Here is a 26,361-nt window from a genome sequence, read left to right as displayed (position 1 = left end):
TATAATACAACAGCAAAATACAATTGAGGCATACAAGATGATCAGAGGATTAGATAGGGTGGACAGTGAGAGCCTTTTTCCTCAGATGGTGATGTCAAGCACGAGGGAACATAGCTTTAAATTGAAGGAAGATAGGTAGGTTCTTTACTCAGTGAGTAGTAAGGGCATGGAATGCCCTGCCTGCAACAGTAGTGGACTCACCAACATTAAGGGCATTTAAATGGTCATTGGATAAACATATGGATGATAAGGGAATAGTGTAGATGGGCTTTAGTGGTTTCACAGGTCGGCGCAACATCGAGGGCCGAAGGGCCTGTACTGCGCTGTTATGTTCTATAACAGCTTGTTCCAAAGGGTAGGTTATAAAATGAGCTTATTATGCAGTTTATTTTGAACAAACTGTCCTGTATGCATTTGTGCAACCTGCAGTTTATAGAATGAATTTGGGTGTTTTGGGACTAAGATAAGCCAATGACTTGGATCAGATTCTTCTCTCTGGTCATCTTAATTTTGTGCTTTCTTTAGTTTCCACAAGTCAATTGAACATTTTCCTTTTCCCCCCCAAAAATAATGTGGGCTTTGGTTTGTTTCTATTGAACAATAAAATTCCAGAGGTTCTGACACAGTTTCTTCATTTCCCGTCAACTATAACTGGAATTTTCTTTATGATTTGAAAACAGTTGACAGCTCGTTCAAATAATCCTCACTATCCCGGCTGAATTGTCTGACTTGAGGGCTTGTGAAAATGAAAATTTTCAAATGTTTTCTCTGCTTTCAGCAAGCACTGTGCCTTTAGAATGGAAACTGATGAAGTTTTGGAGTTGTGTTCTGTACTTGCTGCTGAAACATCTTCGGCAGTCTTTCGAATCGCTTGTGAATTTTGTTTAAAATGTACTTTGAATTCAGGGATATGAAAATCTGTACTTAATATATCAAAAACATCTGCACGCACTTTGCCAAGGATTTGAAAGTAATAAAATGTCCCAAACAGCTTCCTTCACAAATGAGATGTCAGATCAAATGATCGAAAGCTTAGTCAAAGAGGTAGGTTTGAAAGAGTGTCTTAAAGAAGGAGATTGAGGTAGAGAGGTTTAAGGCAGGAATTTCGGAGTTTTGAGTTGACAATACTAAAGGCGAATCCACCAGCACTGGAACAATTTTAAAATTGCATCGGTCCAGGTTTAGACCAAACACCGAGATCTTGGAGGGTCATTGGGCTGGAGGGGATTACAGAGATGGGAAGGGAGAGATTTGAAAATAAGGATTTTAAAATCAAGACGTCACATTCCCCCTGTGTCTGCATGGGTCTCACCCCCACAACCTGAAGATATGCAGGGTAGGTGGATTGGCCATGCTAAATTGCCCCATAATTGGAAAAAGTAAATACAATCAAGATGTTACTTGGCTGAAAGCTGATTTCGGTCAGCGAGCACAACGATTAGGGGAAGAGGACAAATGTAATTAGTGTGATAAAAGCAAAATTCAGCGGATGCTGGAATCTCAAATAAAAACAGAAGATACTGGAGAAACCCAGCATGTCTGACAGCATCTGTAGGGAGAGAAAACAAAGTTAATGTTTTAAGTCAGTCTGACTCTTCTGAGTTTAAGAGAGGGAGAAATGTGTGGGATTATATGCTGTATAAGAGGGGGTGGAACAGCTGGAATGGGTTAGAAAGTGAGTGATTGGTGGGAGCCAGGAGATGTAGGGAAACCTAAGAACAAGTGACAGGCGGCCCAGTGGGGGAGGGAGGGTTTTTGCAACGGGTCAAAAGTGTTTGGGACATATAAAGATGACATTGGTGGTTTCGAATATAAATTTTACATAATGGAAATAAAAATTTATTGTGTTTTTTGAATAAAGTATATTTACCGTTATGTACACAAAATAGAATACATGTATATAAACAACAACAACAAAAAAGTTAGAATAAAATAACTGGTCATGTGCTAGCTCAACAACAGCAGCTCTGTACAATTGGCAGTATTGTTTTTAGCGCATAAGTAGGCATCTGTGGGGGGGAAGGGAAACTGTGGGGGGTACATATACATTTGGACACCAGGGAAACAAATACAGAACAATTACAGAGGGTAATACGCGAATGGATCTGGTGTTCGTGTTGCCGCTTGCTTCTCCCGGGCGGTTTTCGCTGCCGTTGTCGTCTCGTGATCACCTTCGCTTCAGCCGTTCATCCCGTCTTTCGCTCGGATTTTCCTTGTTCTCTGCTCCTGTAGATGCCAAGTTTGTTATTGTTTCCCGTGCCCTCCTTCCGGCTGTCATTCTCTTGCCTCCCGCCCCACCTCACTGGTTCCCCTCTATTGTTCCCTGTCTCCTCCCCCTTCCACTCCCCCCTCCCCTTCTCCTGTGGTTCACCTTTCTTTTCTCTTCGGTTTAGCTGCTATCCCCCCCCCGGCTACTTTCCACTGATTCTTGGCTACCTGGCTATTCTTCTGCTTGTTCGTTGGCCACAAACAGGTTCTGGAACAATTGGGTGAATGGCTCCCACGTTCTGTGGAAGCCGTCGTCTGACCCTCGGATGGAGAATTTGTTTTTCTCCATTTGGAGAGATTCTGAGAGGTCGGACAGCCAGTCTGCAGCTTTGGGTGGTGCTGCTGACCGCCAGCCGAACAGGATTCTATGGCGGGCGATCAGGGAGGCAAAGGCAAGGGCGTCCGCCCTCCTCCCCAGGAATAGATCTGGCTGGTCTGATACCTTGAAGACCGCCACTTTCGGGCATGGCTCCACCCTCACCCCCACCACTTTGGACATTGCCTCGAAGAAGGCTGTCCAGTAGCCCGCAAGTCTCGGGCAGGACCAGAACATGTGGGCGTGGTTGGCCAGGCCTCCTTGGCACCGTTCACATCTATCCTCCACCTCCGGGAAGAACCTACTCATACGGGTTCTTGTTAAGTGGGCCTATGTACCACTTTTGGTTGAGTCAGGCTGAGCCATGCGCACGCGGAGGTGGAGTTGACCCTATGCAGTGCTTCACTCCAGAGTCCCCACCCTATTACAATCCCCAGTTCCTCCTCCCATTTCTTTCTTGTTGCGTCCAGTACGGTGTCTGCCCTTTCTACCAGTCGGTCATACATGTCGGTACAGTTCCCTTTATCTAGGATTCTTGCGTCCAGTAACTTTTCCAGTAGTGTCTGTCGTGGCGGTTGTGGGTACGTCCTTGTCTCCTTTCGTAGGAAGTTTTTGAGTTGCCGGTACCTTAACTCATTCCCCCTGGCTAGCTGGAATTTCTCTGTCAGTTTGTCCATTATTGCGACCCTGCTGTCCGTGTATAAGTCCCTGACTGTCAGTGTCTCTCCGTTCTGTCCCCACCTTTTAAAGGTGGTGTCAGTTAGCGCTGGCGTGAACCTATGGTTGTTGCAGATGGGAGCATTGTCCGACACTTTGGTCAGACCAAATTGCTGCCGTAGTTGGTCCCAGGACTGGAGGGTGGCTGCTGGAGTGTTTTTTGGGTGGGGTTGGGAGTGCCGCCGTGGCGAGGGCCCAGAGGGAGGTCCCCGTGCAGGAGGCATCTTCCACGCACACCCACTCGGCTTCTGGCTCCTTGATCCATCCCCTTATTCGCTCGGCCGTCGCCGCCCAGTGGTAAAGTTGTAGGTTTGGGAGGGCTAGCCGCCCCCTGGATTTTGTTTGAAATATAAAAATAAGGGCAAAATGTGACGTTAGCAGTGTGACCGGAGTTCCATCTGTGCACCCTGGTCTGATTATTCCCCAGCCTTTACATCTCCTCCATCTGAACTTGCTTTTAACTTGGTGTGCAGTACGTCAGGTGATTGACTGTTGAAAATAAACATTCTCCCTCTTGAGTAAGTTTCTTGGTTGATTGGCTTTGAGAGCAACAATGATTTAGTCATGGAATGTGATTGGTTTTTGTTTGTTTTCATGAGGAAGGTTAACAACAAAAGTTATCTGTTGTGATGAATATTCATTTAAAAAAAATAAAAAAATTTAGAGTACCCAATTAATTGTTTCCAATTAAGGGGCAATTTAGCGTGGCCAATCCACCTACCCTGCACACCTTTGGGTTGCGGGGGTGAGACCCACGCAGACACGGGGAGAATGTGCAAACTCCACCCTGACAGTGACCCAGAGCCGGGATCGAACCTGGGACCTTGGCGCAGTGAGGCGGCAGTGCTCACCCACCGCCACCGTGCTGCCCTGAGATGAATTTTCATAAAGTGTAATTGAATTAATTTGAAGAAGTACCTGGTCACCATATAGAATCTTGCACTTCCCCAGGACTTCCTGCAGCACTGCACAATCAAAGAGTAATTGGTGAAGTTTAGTCACCGTCACCCCCTCCCCCGCCACACTCTGCATTTTTGTTTATTGGGAAATGGGGTAGCTATTTTGTGCAGAGCAAGGTCTTGCCGACTTCATTGTGATCATTATCAGAAAGTCAGTTTTATTGTGAACAGTTGAGGAATAACCTTTGGCCGGGATACAGAGCACTCCAGCTCTTATTTAAATGGTGCCACGGAATCTTTCATGTCAACATGAGCAGGTAAACATGGGTGAACATGTCATCCAAAAGATGGCACCTCAGTGGAACACCTTCATGTTATACTGAGATGTAGCATCACGTTATGTGCTTCAACCCTGGAGTAAGGTATTAACCCACAATCTTCTGACTGGGCTGAAAATACAGGGTATGGGGGGTGGGTGGGAGGGCACGGATGGCGGGTGTGGGGGTTATCACTGACAGCTGAACTGAACCAGCCATATAAACACTGGCTGCAAGGTCAGGAACTGCGGAATCATGGGACAAGTAACTCACCTTCTGACTCTTCAATATCTGTCTACCATCTACAAGGTACACGTCAGGAGTGTGATGGAATACTTTCTCTTTGCCTGAATGAGTGCAGCTCCAACAACATTCCAGATCAACAACATGCGGGTCAAAGCAGCCCTGCTTGATTGGGACCCCATGCCACTACCTTAAACATTCACTCCCTCCACCACCGATGCACAGTGGCAGCTGTGTGTACCAACTACAAAATGCACTGCAGCAACTTTGTGAGGCTTCTTCAATAGCGCAGGAGGTGAACTACTGTTTTTTTACAACCCACTTTGGCCACAGACTCTCCATGAAATGGACTGAATGACTTCTCTCTGAGCTTGCAGTAATGATGTCACAATAGTTAATTCAGCGGTGTGAATGACACTAGGACACAGTGAATAGGCTGGGGGCTAGGACGCAGTGGATAGGCTGCGGGCTAGGACAGTGGATAGACTGGGGGCTAGGACGCAGTGGATAGGCTGGGGGCTAGGAAGCAGTGGATAGGCTGCGGGCTAGGACAGTGGATAGACGGGGCTAGGACGCAGTGGATAGGCTGGGGGCTAGGAAGCAGTGGATAGACTGAGGGCTAGGCTGGGGGCTAGGACAGTGGATAGACTGGGGGCTAGGAAGCAGTGGATAGGCTGGGGGCTAGGACGCAGTGGATAGGCTGGGGGCTAGGACGCAGTGGATAGGCTAGGGGGTAGGACAGTGGATAGGCTGGGGGATCGGACACAGTGAATAGGCTGGGGGCTAGGACGCAGTGGATAGGCTGGGGGGTAGGACAGTGGATAGGCTGGGGGGTAGGACAGTGGATAGGCTGGGGGATCGGACACAGTGAATAGGCTGGGGGCTAGGACGCAGTGGATAGGCTGGGGGCTAGGACGCAGTGGATAGGCTGGGGGCTAGGACGCAGTGGATAGGCTGGGGGATCGGACACAGTGAATAGGCTGGGGGCTAGGACGCAGTGGATAGGCTGGGGGCTAGGAAGCAGTGGATAGACTGAGGGCTAGGCTGGGGGCTAGGACAGTGGATAGGCTGGGGGCTAGGACGCAGTAGATAGGCTGGGGGATAGGGCACAGTGGATAGGCTGGGGGGTAGGACACAGTAGATAGGCTGGGGGATCGTCTGCGGGATAGGACACAGTGGATAGGCTGGGGGATAGGGCACAGTGGATAGGTTGAGAGATAGGACACAGTGGATAGGCTGGGGATAGGGCACAGTGGATAGGCTGGGGGATAGGACACAATGGATAGGCTGGGGGATAGGGCACAGTGGATAGGCTGGGGGGTAGGGCACAGTGGATAGGCTGGGAGATAGGGCACAGTGGATAGGCTGGGAGATAGGGCACAGTGGATAGGCTGGGGGATAGGGCACAGTGGATTGGCTGGGGGATAGGGCACAGTGGATAGGCTGGGAGATAGGGCACAGTGGATAGGCTAGGGGGGAGGCTGGGGGATAGGGCACAGTGGATAGGCTGGGGCACAGTGGATCGGCTGGGGGGTAGGGCAGAGTGGATAGGCTGGGGGGTAGGGCAGAGTGGATAGGCTGGGGGGTAGGGCACAGTGGATAGGCTGGGGGGTAGGGCACAGTGGATAGGCTGGGGGGTAGGGCAGAGTGGATAGGCTGGGAGATAGGGCAGAGTGGATAGGCTGGGAGATAGGGCAGAGTGGATAGGCTGGGGGGTAGGGCAGAGTGGATAGGCTGGGGGATTTGCAATCAGATGGTGCCAGCTCAAAAATGGACTGAGTATGAGTACACCTCGACACACACATTACAACGATCCTTTAAAAGGTGCTGATCTCCAAGCTGATATTGAAACTCCATATTCAGGTGGGGATTGTGGCTTTTCTGAACTTTCATTACTTTTCTCCTGAATGTTATTTCATTCCAGTGCCCAGGAAGCAAAATAAAATAAAACCAGTTTTTTGGTGTAGTACTACTGTCAAGGTTGTGTGTTGTGAAAACCTGATTGATTGAGAGCGCATAGGAAGTTGGATAACTCAGGTAGTTACAGTTCAGTCCTAATTTGTCACTGTGCAGAAACAGGTCATGTAGCCCATCGCTGAGGTTTTGCTCTACATAATCGATCTAGTCCAATCTCTCCATCAATCTTAATAAAAACATTTAAAAATATTGTGCCAATGTGTTTAATCCACAGAGTATTCCACTTGACTGCACACAAGGGTGCCTTCAATGTAATTTGACAGGTTTCAACTAAAGAGAGGTGGCTGGAGAATTGTATGAATCTTAAATGCGTAAACACAGCAGATGGGCCAAAGGCCTGTTTCTGTGCTCTAAATCCTAGATAATCTACTGGTTTAACCTGTCAGAGTACCAGGGCTGATAAATGTATTGCTCCTGCTCTTAGACTCTGTGCTGATTTGATCTAATTCAGTCTTGTTTGATCAGATAAGTTATTTTTAAAAATCAATATCAAAATTACAGCCATTATTTAAAAACATATCAATCCTCTACCTGACTGCCCAACTTTAGATAAGGGTTACAAAATATATTATTTGGAAGTTACATAGACATAGAACATGCAATAGAAACTGGGGATGAATAAAGACAAGATTAGCAGAAGTAAAAGGCTTAATTTCTACTCATTTTAGCATAGGGTTAACAACTTTAAATAGATTGTTACAGTAACTAAGTTGCTCCTGCTCTCTGAATAACCTTGTAACTGTAGAATCCATAGAATCCCTACAGTGCTGAAGGAGGCCATTCGGCCCATAAAGTCTGTACCGACCCTCTGAAAGAGCACCCTACCTAGGCCCAGTCCCCTACCCTATCCCCATAACCCGGCACATTGACCATGGCCAATCCACCCAACCTGCACATCTTTGGACTATGGGAGGAAACCCACGCAGACACGGGGGAGAACGTGCAGACTCTGCACACGCTCAAGATCGAATTCAAACCTGAGTCCCTGGCGCTGTGAGGCAGCAGTGCTAACCACTGGAACAAAGAACAAAGAAATGTACAGCACAGGAACAGGCCCTTCGGCCCTCCAAGCCCGTGCCGACCATACTGCCCGACTAAACTACAATCTTCTACACTTCCTGGGTCCGTATCCTTCTATTCCCATCCTATTCATATATTTGTCAAGATGCCCCTTAAATGTCCCTATCGTCCCTGCTTCCACTACCTCCTCCGGTAGTGAGTTCCAGGCACCCACTACCCTCTGCGTAAAAAACTTGCCTCGTATATCTACTCTAAACCTTGCCCCTCTCACCTTAAACCTATGCCCCCTAGTAATTGACCCCTCTACCCTGGGGAAAAGCCTCTGACTATCCACTCTGTCTATGCCCCTCATAATTTTGTATACCTCTATCAGGTCGCCCCTCAACCTCCTTCGTTCCAGTGAGAACAAACCAAGTTTATTCAATCGCTCCTCATAGCTTATGCCCTCCATACCAGGCAACATTCTGGTAAATCTCTTCTGCACCCTCTCTAAAGCCTCCACATCCTTCTGGTAGTGTGGCGACCAGAATTGAACACTATACTCCAAGTGTGGCCTAACTAAGGTTCTATACAGCTGCAACATGACTTGCCAATTCTTATACTCAATGCCCCGGCCATTGAAGGCAAGCATGCCGTATGCCTTCTTGACTACCTTCTCCACCTGTGTTGCCCCTTTCAATGACCTGTGGACCTGTACTCCTAGATCTCTTTGACTTTCAATACTCTTGAGGGTTCTACCATTCACTGTATATTCCCTACCTGCATTAGCCCGTCCAAAATGCATTACCTCACATTTGTCCGGATTAAACTCCATCTGCCATCTCTCCGCCCAAGTCTCCAGACAATCTAAATCCTGCTGTATCCTCGGACAGTCCTCATCGCTATCCGCAATTCCACCAACCTTTGTGTCGTCTGCAAACTTACTAATCAGACCAGTTACATTTTCCTCCAAATCATTTATATATACTACAAAGAGCAAAGGTCCCAGCACTGATCCCTGTGGAACACCACTGGTCACAGCCCTCCAATGAGAAAAGCATCCCTCCATTGCTACCCTCTGCCTTCTATGGCCTAGCCAGTTCTGTATCCACCTTGCCAGTTCACCCCTGATCCCGTGTGACTTCACCTTTTGTACTAGTCTACCATGAGGGACCTTGTCAAAGGCCTTACTGAAGTCCATATAGACAACATCTACTGCCCTACCTGCATCAATCATCTTAGTGACCTCCTCGAAAAACTCTATCAAGTTAGTGAGACACGACCTCCCCTTCACAAAACCGTGCTGCCTCTCACTAATACGTCCATTTGCTTCCAAATGGGAGTAGATCCTGTCTCGAAGAATTCTCTCCAGTAATTTCCCTACCACTGAAGTAAGGCTCACCGGCCTGTAGTTCCCGGGATTATCCTTGCTACCCTTCTTAAACAGAGGAACAACATTGGCTATTCTCCAGTCCTCCGGGACATCCCCTGAAGACAGCGAGGATCCAAAGATTTCTGTCAAGGCCTCAGCAATTTCCTCTCCAGCCTCCTTCAGTATTCTGGGGTAGATCCCATCAGGCCCTGGGGACTTATCTACCTTAATATTTTTTAAGACACCCAACACCTCGTCTTTTTGGATGACAATGTGACCCAGGCTATCTACACCCCCTTCTCCAGACTCAACATCTACCAATTCCTCCTCTTTGGTGAATACTGATGCAAAGTATTCATTTAGTACCTCGCCCATTTCCTCTGGCTCCACACATAGATTCCCTTGCCTATCCTTCAGTGGGCCAACCCTTTCCCTGGCTACCCTCTTGCTTTTTATGTACGTGTAAAAAGCCTTGGGATTTTCCTTAACCCTATTTGCCAATGACTTTTCATGACCCCTTCTAGCCCTCCTGACTCCTTGCTTAAGTTCCTTCCTACTTTCCTTATATGCCACACAGGCTTCGTCTGTTCCCAGCCTTTTAGCCCTGACAAATGCCTCCTTTTTCTTTTTGACGAGGCCTACAATATCACTTGTCATCCAAGGTTCCCGAAAATTGCCGTATTTATCTTTCTTCCTCACAGGAACATGCCTGTCCTGTATTCCTTTCAACTGACACTTGAAAGCCTCCCACATGTCAGATGTTGATTTGCCCTCAAACATCCGCCCCCAATCTATGTTCTTCAGTTCCCGCCTAATATTGTCATAATTAGCCTTCCCCCAATTTAGCACATTCATCCTCGGACCACTCTTATCCTTGTCCACCAGTACTTTAAAACTTACTGAATTGTGGTCACTGTTACCAAAATGCTCCCCTACTGAAACATCTACCACCTGGCCGGGCTCATTCCCCAATACCAGGTCCAGTACTGCCCCTTCCCTAGTTGGACTGTTTACATATTGTTTTAAGAAGCCCTCCTGGATGCTCCTTACAAACTCCGCCCCGTCTAAGCCCCTGGCACTAAGTGAGTCCCAGTCAATATTGGGGAAGTTGAAGTCTCCCATCACCACAACCCTGTTGTTTTTACTCTTTTCCAAAATCTGAAATTAATATTAAGTTTCATAAATTGTTTTGATTCCAAGTTAAAATAATTTTGGCAAAGCTCTTCCAAGTCTTCCTTAATACCTACACAGAGGTTACACATCGGATAAGTGTTTTGCAGAAATTGAATAACTGAAGGGCGTGACTGAATTGAACGGATGTGACATAAGGATCTTCTGCCCTTGGAGTGTATTCTGCTTTCTTCATCAAATGCATGAAGCATAGGATTTTGCATTTAATGAGATGTTTTTATAGTAATTCCTGTGTCCTCTAGATGCATGTACTGTGAGGGTAGGTGACATGATTTTGATTTTCTCCTCTGCCACAGTAGTTTGAATATGGAGTTAGAACGTTATGGCACGCTCTGAAGGGAAAGCGGAACTGTTTAGCAGAGGACCTTTTGGACTGTTTTGGTGTTTGGCACATCTCATTTGAGTAATTTTCAATCCATTTGGTAGCCTTAAACTTCGCAATCATAGATCATAGAATTTACAGTGCAGAAGGAGGCCATTCGGCCCGAGTCTGCACCGGCTCTTGGAAAGAGCACCCTACCCAAGGGCAACACCTCCACCCTATCCCCATAACCCAGTAACCCACCCAACACTAAGGGCAATTTTGGACACTATGGGCAATTTAGCATGGCCAGTCCACCTAACTCGCACATCTTTGGACTGTGGGAGGAAACCGGAGCACCCGGAGGAAACCCACGCACACACGGGGAGGATGTGCAGACTCCGCACAGACAGTGACCCAAGCCGGAATCGAACCTGGGAGCTGTGAAGCAACTGTGCTATCCACAATGCTAACGTGCTGCCCCAGCAATGGGGTATTGTGCTCAGCAATGTGCTGAGTTCCTGCATTTGAACAAGAACTCGAAGCGAGAATAGACTAAATGACTCATCGAGCCATTTCCATGTTCAGTACAATCAAGGCTGTTCATGGACTTCAAAAGAAGCATAAGAGAGTCCTGCGTATACCACCCTCTCCAAGATGGATGTATTCTGAAGAAGCTCTGCTTTATAGCATAACCACATGAAGATTCAAATTGACTTTCGATCCAGCAAAGTGAGGATGCTGCAATTTTGTTTCGCAGGCAGGGACACCAGCTAATTAGTTCTCAAAAAGTGCTGTTGATATTAACAACCAAGCCCCAGGTTGACAGCTCTTCAATTTAAAACGTACAGCAATGGTGTTTGCTAATAGTTTTGCAATGCTCATTTGGGTTCGAGGGGGACTATAAATACTTCTCTACAATGCAAGTACTTGAATGCATTGTGTGCCACCCTCGAGTGACTTTGAGACGTCATGTATAATTCTTCTCATAGCCTTGCTTAAATCTCAGTAATAAACAGTGATGTTTGAAAGTCGTGCAGAATGTTTGAGCTTCCATTTGTTTACCTGCCTTATCTATGGAATACAAAACTAAAACACAGTTGGTGCCAAAACTGTGTGACCCTTCAGCTTGAATTAATGGGGGAGAATGAGGAATGTACTTGCAATATCTCACAAATTGTTTGAAGAACAGTCATGGTCTTGTGCTCCATGACAACATTACAGCAGAATTAGAAATGGTCATGCCACATCGTCTTCTCACCGATAATTGGAAGTGCAGTGATAGTTTCCCCATTGTTTTACATTTAACCTTAAATCACTGTTTTACTCTCCACCCATATGTAAACCTCTGAACATTGAAAACTAGCTGCTGGTTCCAAAGTAGAACCACAAACAAGGTTATTGATGATAACAGGGTGGTTTGATTCAGTGCGTGGCCAATATTGGCCAAGATGCTGAGGAAACCTCTCCCGATCATTTTTCAATTAAAATCCTGCTGTGGGATACAGGCGAGAGAGCAGGTTGGGTGTCAGTTTAATGCTTCTTCAGAAAGTCAGCATTTCCGCGAGTGGAGCACTTCTTCAGCATGGCTCTGTGCAGTTTGCCTGTGGTTGTCACTTTCATTAGCAGTGACACGTTATTAAATCGCAGGTTTAGAAGCATAAACCTCCTTGGGGTGAGCAGCAAGATCAATAAAGAAGACGAAATACCGCTGCTTTTTGTACACATCCTCATCTTGGATATAGTATCGCCTCCATATCTGATTCCTCTCTGAATTTCCAGACTGTTTTAATAATCCAATATTTCATAATCAGGGGCTAGTTTAGCACAGGGCTAAATCGCTGGCTTTGAAAGCAGACCAAGGCAGGCCAGCAGCACGGTTCAATTCCCATACCAGCCTCCCCAAACAGGCGCTGGAATGTGGAGACTAGGGGCTTTTCCCAGTAACTTCATTTGAAGCCTACTTGTGACAAAAACGACTTTCATTTCATTTTCAATACCGAGTGTTTCTCCTTGCACCAGGAATAATGGGTGCAATCCTATACACAGTTAAAGAAGAATACTTATTTTGCAGGCACTGAGTGCATGGGCTGTGTTTTATTGGTGTTTTTTTCCAACTTAACTTCTGACTTTCTCAACTGTTTGGGAAGCAGGTCGTTCTGATGGCAAGCTGAGAAACCAAAAATGATTGTTTTGCTAAAGGAAAGGGCGGCACAGTGGTTAGCACTACTGCCTCACAGTGCTAGGAACCCGGGTTCAATTCCAGCCTTGGGTCAATGTCTGTGTGGAGTTTGCACGTTCTCCCCGTGTCTGCATGGGTTTCCTCCCGGTGTTCCGGTTTCCTCCCACAGTCCAAAGGTGGGCAGGTTAGGTGGATTGGCCATGCTAAATTGCCCGTAGTGTCCAAAAGGTTAGGTGGGGTTATAGGGATAGGTGGGTCTCTCTCCTCCTCCTCCTCTTCCCCCCCTCCCCCCCCCCCCCCCCCCCCATTCTGTCCCCATAATCCCATCTAACCTGCACATCTTTGGACTGCGGGAGGAAACCGGAGCACCCAGAGGAAACCCACGCCGACACAAGGAGAACGTGCAGACTCCGCACAGACAGTCACCCAATGTCTCTCGAGTCCGAAGGTCATGAAGACGATGAGTACTGGCCTTAGAACATAAAACATCCAGTGCAGAAGGAGGCCATTCGGCCCATCGACTCTGCACCGACCCACTTAAGCCCTCACTTGCACCCTATCCCCGTAACCCGATAATCCCTCCTAACCTTTTTGGTCACTAAGGGCAATTTATCATGGTCAATCCACCTAACCTGTGGGAGGAAACTGGAGCACCCGGAGGAAACCCACGCAGACACTGGGAGAGCCTGCAGATTCCGCACAGACATGGACCCAGCGGGGAATCGAACCTGGGACCCTGGCGCTGTGAAGCCACAGTGCTATCCACTTGTGCTACCTTCAGGTCTAGATCTCACATGGCCAGTATTGTAGGCTGCAGCCAAATCTTTGATGCTTTTTGAAGTTATCATTGATCGGGAGTCTCTCCCTATATTGGAATACATATGTTCTATCGATATTTATTTATGCTACTTGGAGTCTCCATTTTCCGAGCACATCAAACCTCCTCCAGCACCTTGACTAACTGGTTACACATTGTGTTTGAATGATGGCCTTTTTGCAATATTTATTTACTTTAAAATTTGCCTTTGATTAACTCCAGAATTTGAGCGCATAACCAATGTTAATGTTTCAGTGTGTTACTGAGGCAAGGCAGCATTGTCAGAGTTACTGACTTCTGGATGAGACATTAAACAAAGGCTTCATCTGCCTGTTGAGATGAAGATTTCATTTTTCAAAGAGAGGGGAGTTTGCTTGGAATCTTGGTCAATACACCTCTCTCAACTAGCTGGTGACGTTTGCTGTTTGTGGCACCTTGTACACAAGCTAGCTGCTGTATTTGTTTGCATTATAAGTGACTATGCTTCAAAGAGTACTTCATTCATTGTCTGCCATGTGGTCTGGGGTGCTCCGGAGCTGGAAAAAGCTTCACTTGAATGCAAACTCTTCCTTTTTTTATTATTTATGCTGCAAATATCTGGCAATAAATTCACCTTTTCTGTTCCCTCCACAGTCCACCAAGGATCAAAGGCTTGTGTATTCTGGCAAACTTCTCCCTGACCATTTGCAGCTGAAGGACATTTTCAGAAAGGTAATTGAAAACCACTCCTCCTTGACGGTCTTCTGTTGGGTTAATATTAAGTGAACGTATATTAACAGAAAGTGACCAGATTGATGACTCGGTGGGCTCGGTTTTTGATCAAGGTGGGAGGTATTGTTGCTGCAATTCCCACCCAACCATTTGGAACACTAGGAGATACATTGATAACCTAGAAAGGGTGTAACAGAGCCAGGTGCAATGTCAGCCTCTCTCAACTTTGCTCCAATCTTAAAGATTATCAGTTGCTTCACTTGTTTTGAATGTTTCCATTTCCTTTATAATCCATGTCTGTGTGTACGACTGGCAATGAGAACACTATCCTTCATGCCTAGAATTCGCTCTGACCTGATGAAGGAACTACACTCCGAAAGCTAGTGATTCCAAATACACCTGTTGGGGTTTAACCTGGTGTAGTAAGACCTCTTAGAATTCACAAGGCTTGCAATTTCTACACAAGCTGGTATCATATCTGTGAGGATGTAACCAAATGTTTGTTCTTTTTTGAAGTTGTCATTGATACGGAGTTTCTCTCTATATTGGACTATAAATGTAAATTCTACTTTTTAAAAATCTACTTGGAGTTTCCATTTCCGAGTGCAACAAGCCTCCTTGAGCAGCTTGACGACCAGTTGCATATTGTGTTTGAACAATGGCCTTTTCACCATATTTAGCATACAAAATGATCAGGGGGTTAGATAGGGTGGACAGTGAGAGCCTTCTCCTGCGGATGGAAATGGCTGGCACGAGGGGACATAACTTTAAACTGAGGGGTAATAGATATAGGACAGAGGTCAGAGGTAGGTTCTTTACGCAAAGAGTGGTGAGGCCGTGGAATGCCCTACCTGCAACAGTAGTGAACTCGCCAAAATTGAGGGCATTTAAAAGTTTATTGGATAAGCATATGGATGATAATGGCACAGTATAGGTTAGATGGCTTTTGTTTCGGTGCAACATCGTGGGCCGAAGGGCCTGTACTGCGCTGAATCGTTAAAAAAAAAAATTTTTTTTTATTAACATTAAAATTAATCTGTCATTCCTTAGCCTTTGATTAACTCTGGAACTTTCATTTATTAAAATTAAAACATTTTTTTTTAAGAGTACCCAATTAATTGTTTCCAATTAAGGGGCAATTTAGCGTGGCCAATCCACCTACCCTGCACATCTTTGGGCTGTGGGGGTAAAACCCACGCAAACACGGGGAGAATGTGCAAACTCCACACGGACAGTGACCCAGAGCCGGGGTCGAACCTGGGACCTCGGCGCCGTGAGGCAGCAGTGCTAACCCACTGCGCCACCGTGCTGCCCTTAACTCTGGAACTTAAGCACATAATCAATATTGATTATTATTGAAGCTTAATCACAACGAAAACAATTGATAGGATGATTAGAGAGGAGTTGAGTAAATGTTCCACCCATAAGCTGTGAGGAGGTTGTGGAATGTACTGCGCAAGGGGGTGAAAGCAGAAACCCTGATCTCATTTAAAAGATACTTGGATGTGTGTTTGAAGTGCTTAACCAATAGTTTTCGACACCAAGAAAGTGGGATTCGGCTGAATAGCTCTATTTCAGCTGGAGCAGGCATGATAGGCTGCAAGACCTCCTTCTGTCCTGTAACTTTCTCACATTGAGATTCCATGAAACTTGTTACAAAGCTGCACAACATTGTTCTTCATGTCATTTATGAACTGCAGGAAACCTTAAGCTGTATTAGTCACTATGATAAAAACAAATTACTGCAGATGCTGGAATCTGAAATGAAAGAGAAAATGCTGGAAAATTTCAACAGGTCTGGCAGCATCTATAGGGAGAGAAAAGAGCTAACGTTTCGAGTTCAATGACTCTTTGTCGGAGCTAACAGTCAGAGAATGTTGGGAATATATATGTGGAGTGAGAATGAAAGATGAGTCATAGCCACAGAAACCCAGGGAAACGGGGTGCTAATAGTCACTATGACTTGAGCTGTTCCCCATTTCCTCCCTGTTTTACCTCCCTACTTTGATCCAAATTTAACAAAGATGGAACCTGTCCAAATTCAGTAACCAATCCCTGCTGCAATGGGCATAATCACGAGGAAACATTGCCCACATAGTTTAGTGGCAAGGTTATTGAAGCATGCCTTGCCCATCTGTAGTAAAGGAATAAATGTCTTTTAATTCCAAGGTTAATAGATTATAACGCCAAAATAGGACTGTAACTATCTCTTTTACTGATGAATGTCCTTCACTCTATGTTGATATTCTCTAGCAGTGGTTCTCAAAGTGTATCTGCGGATGACTGGTGGTCTGTGAAAATCTTCCATGTGGTCCACAGAATGGCCATAAATACAAGTCACTGAAGCTGGTGTTCAGTGAGAAACCTTTGACCGACCTTTGGCTCCATGTACATAAACCCAAAAACTAGGGCGTACCGTACTGCAAAAGCTAGTGGTAAGATGGAGGATTGGGAGAACTTTAAGGTTCAGCAAAAGGCTATAAAAAGTAAAATCAAAAGAGTTAAGATGAACTACAAAAGGAAACTAGCAGAAAACATGCACTCTGATTCCAAAAGTGTCTCAGTTTATGAAGAGGAAGAAAATAGCTAAAGTAAATGTTGGCCCTTTAGAGAGCGAAACTGGTGAGGTAATAATGGGGAACACAAAGATGGCGGAGGCACTGAATCAATATTTTGCCTCTGTCTTCACGGTAGAAGATAATTTTCCAAAAACCACAGTTAATGCAGAGGAATTTGCTGCATTAACCATCACTAGGGAGATAGTATTGAATAAACCGATGAGATTAACGGCAGATAAGTCTCCGGGACCCGATGGCCTGCACCCTAGGGTATTAAGGAAGGTGGCAGCAGAGACGGCGGATACATTGGTTATGATATTTCAGAATTCCCTGGATTCTGGAAGGCTCCCAGTGGATTGGAAACAAGCTCACGTGACGTCCCTATTCAAAATTGGGGAGAGGCAAAAAGTAGGAACCTATAGACCGATTAGCTTGACCTCTGTGGTGGGGAAGTTGCTGGAATCAAACATTGAGGAGAAGATGATTGAACATTTGGAAAGACAAAGTTTAATCCACCATTGTCAGCATGGTTTTCTGAAGGGTAAGTCATGCTTGACAAACTTGCTTGCGTTTTTCAAGGATGTAACCAGCAAGGTGGATAATGGAGAACCTGTGGATGTGGCATGTCGAGACTTCCAGAAGGCATTTGACAAGGTGCCGCAAAAAAGACTGATCCAAATCTAGATCTGGATCTGGATTTGTTTATTGTCACGTGTACCGAGGTACAGTGAAAAGTATTTTTCTGTGAGTAGCTCAAACAGATCATTAAGTACGGGAAAAGAAAATAAAATAAAAAGAAAATACATAATACGGCAACACAAGGTACACAATGTAAATACATAGACACCGGCATCGGGAAGCATACAGGGGTGTAGTATCAATTATGCCAGTCCATAAGAGGGTCGTTTAGGAGTCTGGTAATAGCGGGGAAGAAACTGTTTTTGAATCTGATCGTGTGTGGTCTCAGACCTTTGTATCCCCTACACGATGGAAGAAGTTGGAAGGTAAGACCGCAGGGGATTGGGGATAGAGTACTAGATTGGATTGAGGATTGGCTGACTGACAAAAAGCAGAGGGTCAGTTCCTTCTCTGGCTGGCGAACTGTAACTAGCGGAGTGCCGCAGGGGTCAGTTCTCGGACCTCAATCTATATAAATGTTTTGTTTACTCTATATACATGATCTGCAGGCAGGGACAGAGTGTAAAACAGCAACATTTTCAGATTATACTAAAACAGGTGGGAAAACAGGCAGTGAAGAGGAGGTGCAGATTTTACAGACGGCTATAGATAGGCTAGGAGATTGGGCCAACTTTTGGCAGATGAGTTTAATGTGGATAAGTGTGAGGTTATCCATTTTGGCCGAAAAAATAGAAAAGCAAATTATTATCTAAATGGAAAGTAGATTCAAAATGTGTCTGGGCAGAGGGATCTGGGTGTCTTTGTTCATGAATCACAGAAAGTCGGTTTGCAGGTACAGTGTGTAATTAAAAAGGCAAATGGAATGTTAGCGTTTATTGCAAAAGGGCTGGAGTATAAAAGTAGAGAAGTGGTTGGTTTAGCTCAGTGGGCTGGACAGCTGGTTTGTGATGCAGAACAAGGCCATGTTCCCGTACCAGCTGAGATTTCTGAATTCTCTTCTGTGTACCCAAACAGGCGCCAGAATGTGGCGACTAGGGGATTTTCACAGTAACTTCATTGCAGTGTTCAAGTAAGCCTACTTGTGACAATAAAGATTGATTTTTTTGTGTTGTTGCAATTGTATAGGGTGTTGGTGAGACCACATCTGGCGTATTGTGTCCAGTTTTGGTCTCCTTATTTGAGGAAGGATGTGGTGGCATTGGAGACAGTTCAGAGGAGATTCACCAGATTGATTCCGGGGATGAAAGGGTTGAGGTATGAGGAGAGAATAAACAGTTTGGGTTTGTACTCGCTGGAGTTTAGAAGGATGAGAGGGGATCTGTTCGAAGTATATAAGATTCCAAAAGGGATTGATAAAGTAAACGTAGACCAAATGTTCCCCCTTGTGGGACAATCTGGAACGAGAGGTCACAGATGTCGGTTGAGAGGCGATAGATTTAGAACTGAGATGAGGAGGAACTACTTCTCGCAGAGGGTGGTGAATTTGTGGAACACGCTGCCCCATAGTGTGGTGGAATCTGAGTCATTAAATGGTTTCAAAATGGAGATACATATATTTCTGATTTGAAAAAAAAAATGGGTTAAAGGGATATACCAGGACGAGATCAGCCAGGATCTGATTGACTGGCAGAGCAGACTCAAAAGGCTGAATTGCCGACTTCTCCTAATTCCTATGTTCCATGTATGACCTGAATATCCTAGACTTTCTGGGGCAACTGTGAAGCACCTGCTGCCATGTCCAACATCATATAGTGCAGGACTGGATTATCAACACTAATGGGGCTGAAAACAAAGAGGAATATCCGCTGAACATGGACATGAGACTGATGCTCTTCAGCTTGGAACTAGACATCACTTTACTGGGTCTCATCCGAAGCAGCCACTCTCCCTGTTATTTCTGATGAGTTTTCTCTGAGAAACCAGTGAAAGTGGGTGGGGTAGAAAGAGTTGGTGGTCCGCACACCTTTTGCGCCCCCCCCCCATCCGTATCTGTGGACAAAAAAGTTTGAGAACTATTGCTGTATTGAAGTCATGAAGTTGTGATGTCTTTTACATCTGATTGGAAGTCTGGAAATAAGTCTGCTAACATTTCTAATGAGCCTGATAACATGTTATTTTGCATTTGTGAGCTAGATGTCTTTAAATTGATTCTTGCTTGTGTTAAATGTTTGTGCAGCAGGATGTCTTACCTCAGTGCCGCCGAGTAATTCCTGTTCTGCAGTGTGACAGAGAGTGCTGAAATTATGCCCTTGTGTATCTGTGAAAACACTAAAATCTAAAAGAAACACCAGAAGAATGATTGAGTAAAGTTAATGCAGGCGATGATCAGAATGATAAACCTGTGGTCGTTGGGCAAAATGAATGTATTCAATGACCAAGCTGTTAGAAAGATTCTTGATTTAAAAAAAATATTTTATTAAGGCATATAAAATGTTAACAATTTTTAAGAGGAAAAACAACAAAGTTGTCACCCAACCAACAATTAAACCCAGGCAACATGGCTTACATACACAATTCCCAATCCCCTTTTCCTACTAACTATTTCCCACCTCAACCAACTCCCCCATGCCTCCTGTTTTTCTTTACACCACCCCCTCCCCCTGAGAAAGATTCTTGATTAAGGGTTGAAATGTTATCGGGGCAAGAACATGGGGTTGAGGTTACAATCCGATCAGCCACAACCTTACTGAATGGCAGGGCAGGCTGAGGGGCTGCGCGGCTACTCCTGCTGTTAATTCATATATGTTTGTATGTTGAATATGCTACACACTGTTGTAAGGTCACACTGCACTGACGGTTATACACTTTGGGAGGAAGAATAGAGGGGCAAAACATCTAAAGAGAGAGACTTTAGTATATTGCAGTACAGAGGGATCTAGGTGTCCTTGCACATAGCTATTTGTATTATATGCCTTAATTTAATTTTAAAAAAAATCAAGAATCTTTCTAACTCTGCCTTAAAAATATTGTGGAGATGCCGGCGTTGGACTGGAGTGAGCACAGTAAGAAGTCTCACAACACCAGGTTGAAGTCCAACAGGTTTGCTTCGAATTACTAGCTTTTGGAGCACAGCTCCTTCCTCGGGTGAATTCACCTGATGAAGGAGCAGCGCTCCGAAAACTAGTGATTCAAAACAAACCCGTTGGACTTTAACCTGGTGTTGGAAGACTTCATAAAAATATTTGAAGACTATTCAGATACCCTTAAGATGCCATGCTGTTGTTACATAGCCACCTGGTAGAATGTTTTTCCTTCTTCTCTGCAGACTTGAGCTAATATTACTCATTCTGCATGGTTTGAATGGTTTACATTCTTAATTAGTTTTATGTGAAATGTTTGCAGACCAGTAATCATTTGATTGGATTTTATATTTTGACTTTTTAAGATTTGAAGAACTTATATAAACAAATCTTTTCCTCTTTTGTTTGCTGTGACAAGTGAGCAAGAACAGAAGGTCAAGTTGTAATTGAAATTCTTGGTTGTTACACCACTCAACAGGGGCTGTGATATGTGACCAGTCGAGAGTTCCTAATTCATTACTTTTCCTTTTTTTCCTCCCTCCACCCACCTTTTGTGACCCAGCAAGACGAGTATCACATGGTTCACCTGGTCTGCTCTTCAAGGACCCCTCCAGGATCACCCACATCCAGTTATCAGGGAAATGGAACTTCGGCAGCCAACAGCGGTACCATGGTAAATGTTTTTCCCATTTAAAGTCACTGTAGTATCTATCGACCAGTGCTGCTTTCACAGCACCTCCGGAGGCTCGATTGTCTTTAGTTGGGTTGGTCTCTTAGTTTTGGTAATGGTACTGTGGTTGCCATGGTTTCTAATAGAAAATGAATATCCTTTAAAATTACTATTTCAGGTGCATCACATTGTGGCAATTGAGATGCGAATCCAATTTTAAAAAAATGAATGTTTTAATGTTTGCACATGTGTATTGTCAGTTTCTTCAGATTGTTTCACTGTTTTTAGGACAATAGAACATAGAACAGTACAACACAGTACAGGCCCTTCAGCCCATGATGTTGTGCTGACCATTTATCCTAATCTAAGATCAACCTAACCTACACCCCTTCAATTTACTGCTGTCCATGTGCCTGTCTAAGAGTCGCTTAAATGTCCCTAATGACTCTGACTCCACCACTTCTGCTGGCAGTGCATTCCACACACCCACCACTCTCTGTGTAAAGAACCTACCTCTGACATCTCCCCTATACCTTCCTCCAATCACCTTAAAATTATGTCCCCTCGTGACAGCCATTTCCGTCCTGGGGAAAAGTCTCTGGCTACCCACTGTATCCATGCCTCTCATCACCTTGTACACCTCTATCAAGTCACCTCTCTGCCTTCTTCGCTCCAGTGAGAAAAGCTCAAGCTCCCTCAACCTTTCTTCATAAGACACGCCCTCCATTTCAGGCAGCATACTGGTAAATCTCCTCTGCACCCTCTCCATAGCATCTACATCCTTCCTATTATGAGGCGACCAGAACTGGACACAATATTCCAAGTGTGGTCTAACAGGAGTTTTATAAAGCTGCAGGAAAACCTCATAGCTCTTAAACTTAATCCCCCTGTTAATGAAAGCCAACACACCATACGCCTCCTTAACAACCCTATCAACCTGGGTGGCAACTTTGAGGGATCTATGTACGTGTACCCCAAGACCCTTCTGTTCCACCACACTTCCAAGAATCCTGCCTTTAACCCTACATTCAGCATTCTAATTCGACCTTCCAAAATGAATCACTTCACATTTACCAAGGTTGAACTCCATCTGCCACTTCTCAGCCCAGCTCTGCATCCTGTCAATGTCCTGTTGTAACTTGCAACAACCCTCAACACTATCTACAACTCCACCAACCTTTGTGTCATCGGCAAACTTACTAACCCACCCTTCCACTTCCTCACCCAAGTCATTTATAAAAACCACAAAGAGCAGAGGTCCCAGAACAGATCCTTGCGAGACACCACTGGTCATCGACCTCCAGGCTGAATACTTTCCATCCACTACCACTCACTGTCTTCTTTCGGCCAGCCAATTCTGTATCCAGACAGCCAAATTTCCCTGTATATCCCATGCCCCTAACTTTCTGAATGAGCTTACCATGGGGAACCTTATCAAATGCCTTACTGAAATCCATATACACCACATCCGCTGCCCGACCTTCATCAATGTGTCTCGTCACATCCTCAAAGAATTCAATGAGCCTTTTGGGACATGATCTGCCCCTCGCAAAGCCATGCTGACTATCTTTAATCAAACTATGTTTTTCTAAATAATCATAAATCAAGTTCTTCACTTATAATTTCTGGTACAAGCATTGGCATGTTTCTACGAAGTATGAAAACATAATTCGGCCATGATTTAGTGCATTTGTTGGAGGTGAAATGTAATAGTTTTCAGACCCAGTGATTGGCTTACGGCACGTTTACATTTGGTGCTTTTGGTTATCCATTCACTGGTTCAGTACTTTTCTATTACCGTGACCTACAAGGTGGTGGAGTCATGTTGTTGTGAGATTATGAAGCTGCCATTGGCCTCAGAGAGGAATGTAACTGTAGGAGGTAGACACGCTGTCATAGGTCTCCTGCAGAACACCAGACCTACAGAAGCACCAGGTTTACAATCCCATGGATGTGACTGGAAAACTGTCAATGTGGTTGGTGACTGACTTTTTCACTTTGGGTTCTTTTACCTGTCCGAGACGACTGACTTTTCCAGAGCATTTTGTACACCGTGTTTTCCTTGTTTGAGCCAATGGAATGTGGGATGGCTCTCTGACTAGTTTGCCAGTTGCAAAGTGGTCAGTGTTAATGTCATGATGAAAAGTTTGAGCCCAAACTGTACTAATGTTGGCTGAAGGATGAGATCTGGCAGGAATGAAAAGCAAAAAAAAATTGGAAAATATTCGGGTGCAGGTTCAAGCATCACCTGCGGAGAGAAAATCGAGTTTCAAGTTAATGATCTGTTATTCAGGATAAGGGTTCATTCCACTAGATGTTTCTAGTCTCAATGAAAATATTGACATTGAATTTCAATCCTCTTTCCAGAGTTCTGAAAGCTCCAGTACCACAACGGCCTCATCGTCTCCAAGCCAAGAAGCCATTATCAGATCCACAGGTCGCAGTTCAACTGGGATCAGACATCGCAATTTTTCTCAGGTTCCTTTAAACCACGCACAGAGCCATGGATTACAACATGTAATGCAAGGGTAAGTAGATGAGGTTGGTGGTGGGTCGTTTTGGACCATTGCAGTACCTGGAATGATGGCACTCCCTTAGTGCTGTTAGGGAAGAAATTTCTTTTCAACCAGTTTGTGTCCAAATCCAGATGTTTGCAACTTGAAGGTCATGTTTCCATCTCAATCAGACAGTCCACAAGCTTGGCTCTTGCGTAAGCCTGAGCAAAGCTTCTAACCCCATATCCACATAATCTAAAAAACATTAACTACAACCACATGCATGACATCATCTGCCTCTGACCATGCCTATCCTCCGCTGCTGCAGAGAACCCATCCGTGCCTGTCCTCTACAAACTTTTAAAAGTTACCCAATTAATTTTTCCCAATTATTAGGGGCAATTTGGCATAGCCAATCCACTGCATATATTTGGGTTGTGGGGGTGAGACCCCCGCAGACACGGGGAGAATGTGCAAACTCCACACGGACAATGACCCAGGGTTGGGATTCGAACCCGGGTCCTCAGCGCCACAGTCCCAGTGCTAACCACTGCGCCACATGCCAACCCGTCCTCTCCAAACCTCAACGTTTTGGTGCTTCCCTGACCATTTCACCCTCCTCCATCCAGAAACCAGCCGTTTAAATCACTGCACTCATACCCGTAACGTACACTGCCGCATTTGTCTGTTGCCCTGTCTTTGCTGGCCCAGGTTGGCTCCTGGTCCCTTTAATCCTCAAATTTAAAAAGATAATCTTGTGTCTAAATCTCTCAATTACCTCACTCCTCCTGTTTCTAAAAATTTCCTCTTCCACTACAAACCTCTCCGTCTGGCCTCTTCGATATCCTCTTCCCCTCGGTAACTCCAACCACCCCACCCCATCCCAGCCTGTGTCAGATTCCTGTGCTGCGTAAGTGCTTGGATTGTTACTGTCAGCTATGACCCTGGGTTGTTCATGTCCCATTCCAGGACTTGTATAAAAGTCAAGGCTGACACTCAGTGCAGTACCAATGGAGTGCTGCACTGTTGTAGGTGCCATCTTTCAGATGGTGCATAAAATTGAAGCCCAACCTGCACTCGCAAGTGGACATAAAAGACCCCATGGCACTATTTCAAAGAAGAGCAGGTGAGTTCCCCTTGTGTCCTGGCCAATATTCCTGAATTGCTACGATACAGCCTGAGGTTGATTCTGCAGTTTACAGAGGTTATTAAAATCTTGTGTAGCAATGCTTTTTGGGTGAAATGTTTATTGAAGTTGTCCATTGTAGACAATACAACCAGCCCGAATTGTAGAATCACACCTGTACCTGGCCCTCCTTAGACCTGGGTCTTGCTCATTTTCAGCAGATAGCATCAAGTGTGAAATGTGATTTTCGTCATGCCGTTTTTGCTCTCTCCCTTCTGCTAAACTGTGGTTCCTGTTTTCTTTTAGGCATGGAGTTGGCCAGGTTCCTATACAGCCAGGAATTCCAGGTGGCTTTCCAGTGTATTCCATGTACAGTCCACAGCATGTCCTCTGGTGGCAGCAGATGTATGCTCGCCAGTATTACATGCAGTAGTAAGTACTCAGTTACTTCGACATGGGAAGATGCATGACTCAATTGTGAGTGGATATGCTGAAAAGAATCAGTTTAGTGTATCAGGAAAATGTTAGTGCATCATACACTAATAATAATACTAATACTACTTGTGATGAATGCAAATTTTGATATATATTATATTTCATATTTGTGGCGGTAATAACTCTGGTTTAAAATAAATAAAGACTGTGTGTCTACTAAAGCTGTAATTAAATAGTCGTGAATGATGAGGTGATGATTGATTCCAACCACTTACTTTGTTACAGATAAAGGGCTAATGGAACCGTGTTTTGATTGCTGGAGATTCCCTGACGTGTAGAAATGTTCTGAGGGAGTGGTGTTTAGTCCTGGCTAAGCAGGTCATGGAACTTAGTGGGACATAGATGATGTAATTAATGGGAGGATCAAGGTCTGTGTGTCGTTTTGCAGTCTGCTAGAATAATTCTTATTGAAGAACAGTTTGATATAGGATTTGAGCCTGACCAGACAGAAGTGCACTGGATCTGGTCTTGAAATGATGTCTCTCCAAAAGTCTCTACACAGCTAAGCAAGTAAACTTGTTGTTAACTTTCTAAGTGGCATTTGAACTGTATTGGGTTGCTTAATTGGAGTTTGTGGCAAGTGTAGATAGTAAGTTACCAAGTGTTTCCTTTTATTTAAGAAATGTTTAACTGTTAATTGTAAAGCTATTTCTTTGATGTTAATGTTTAAATTAAAGTTTATTTTAATATGAAAGATACCTATTTGTCAGAGTTATCACTCCTGGGTGAAGTATTCTTTCCTCACAGTTTTACAAATGTAAAAACTGTTTGTGGTTCTCATTCAATGCCTTAACAAATGTTAGGGTTTGGTCTGGTATCCTAACAAATGTTAGGGTTTGGTCCGGTATCCTAACAAATGTTAGGGTCTGGTCCGGTATCCTAACAAATGTTAGGGTCTGGTCCGGTATCCTAACAAATGTTAGGGTCTGGTCCGGTATCCTAACAAATGTTGGGGTCTGGTCCGGTATCCTAACAAATGTTAGGGTCTGGTCTGGTATCCTAACAAATGTTAGGGTCTGGTCCGGTATCCTAACAAATGTTAGGGTCT

The 26,361-nt window shown here is 44.8% G+C and overlaps 1 protein-coding gene across 2 annotated transcripts in view; it reads left to right on the top strand.

Moving 5' to 3' along the window:
- Nucleotides 1-25,274, top strand: part of LOC140385066 (homocysteine-responsive endoplasmic reticulum-resident ubiquitin-like domain member 2 protein) — a 48,474-nt gene extending 23,200 nt beyond the window's left edge. For both annotated transcript variants that reach the window (XM_072466866.1, XM_072466867.1), the window contains exons 2-5: nt 14,233-14,310; nt 21,090-21,200; nt 23,565-23,725; nt 25,125-25,274. In XM_072466866.1, coding sequence (XP_072322967.1) covers nt 14,233-14,310; nt 21,090-21,200; nt 23,565-23,725; nt 25,125-25,251 — 477 coding nt within the window. In that variant the 3' untranslated portion in view covers nt 25,252-25,274. The remainder of the gene's footprint in view (nt 1-14,232; nt 14,311-21,089; nt 21,201-23,564; nt 23,726-25,124) is intronic.
- Nucleotides 25,275-26,361: the final 1,087 nt, after the last annotated feature.

The sequence above is a fragment of the Scyliorhinus torazame genome, chromosome 11, assembly GCF_047496885.1.
Source record: "Scyliorhinus torazame isolate Kashiwa2021f chromosome 11, sScyTor2.1, whole genome shotgun sequence".
In the NCBI taxonomy this organism is placed as follows: domain Eukaryota; kingdom Metazoa; phylum Chordata; class Chondrichthyes; order Carcharhiniformes; family Scyliorhinidae; genus Scyliorhinus; species Scyliorhinus torazame.
The sequence above is the reverse complement of the archived record's forward strand: the minus strand, read 5'-3'. Positions and strand labels throughout refer to the sequence as shown.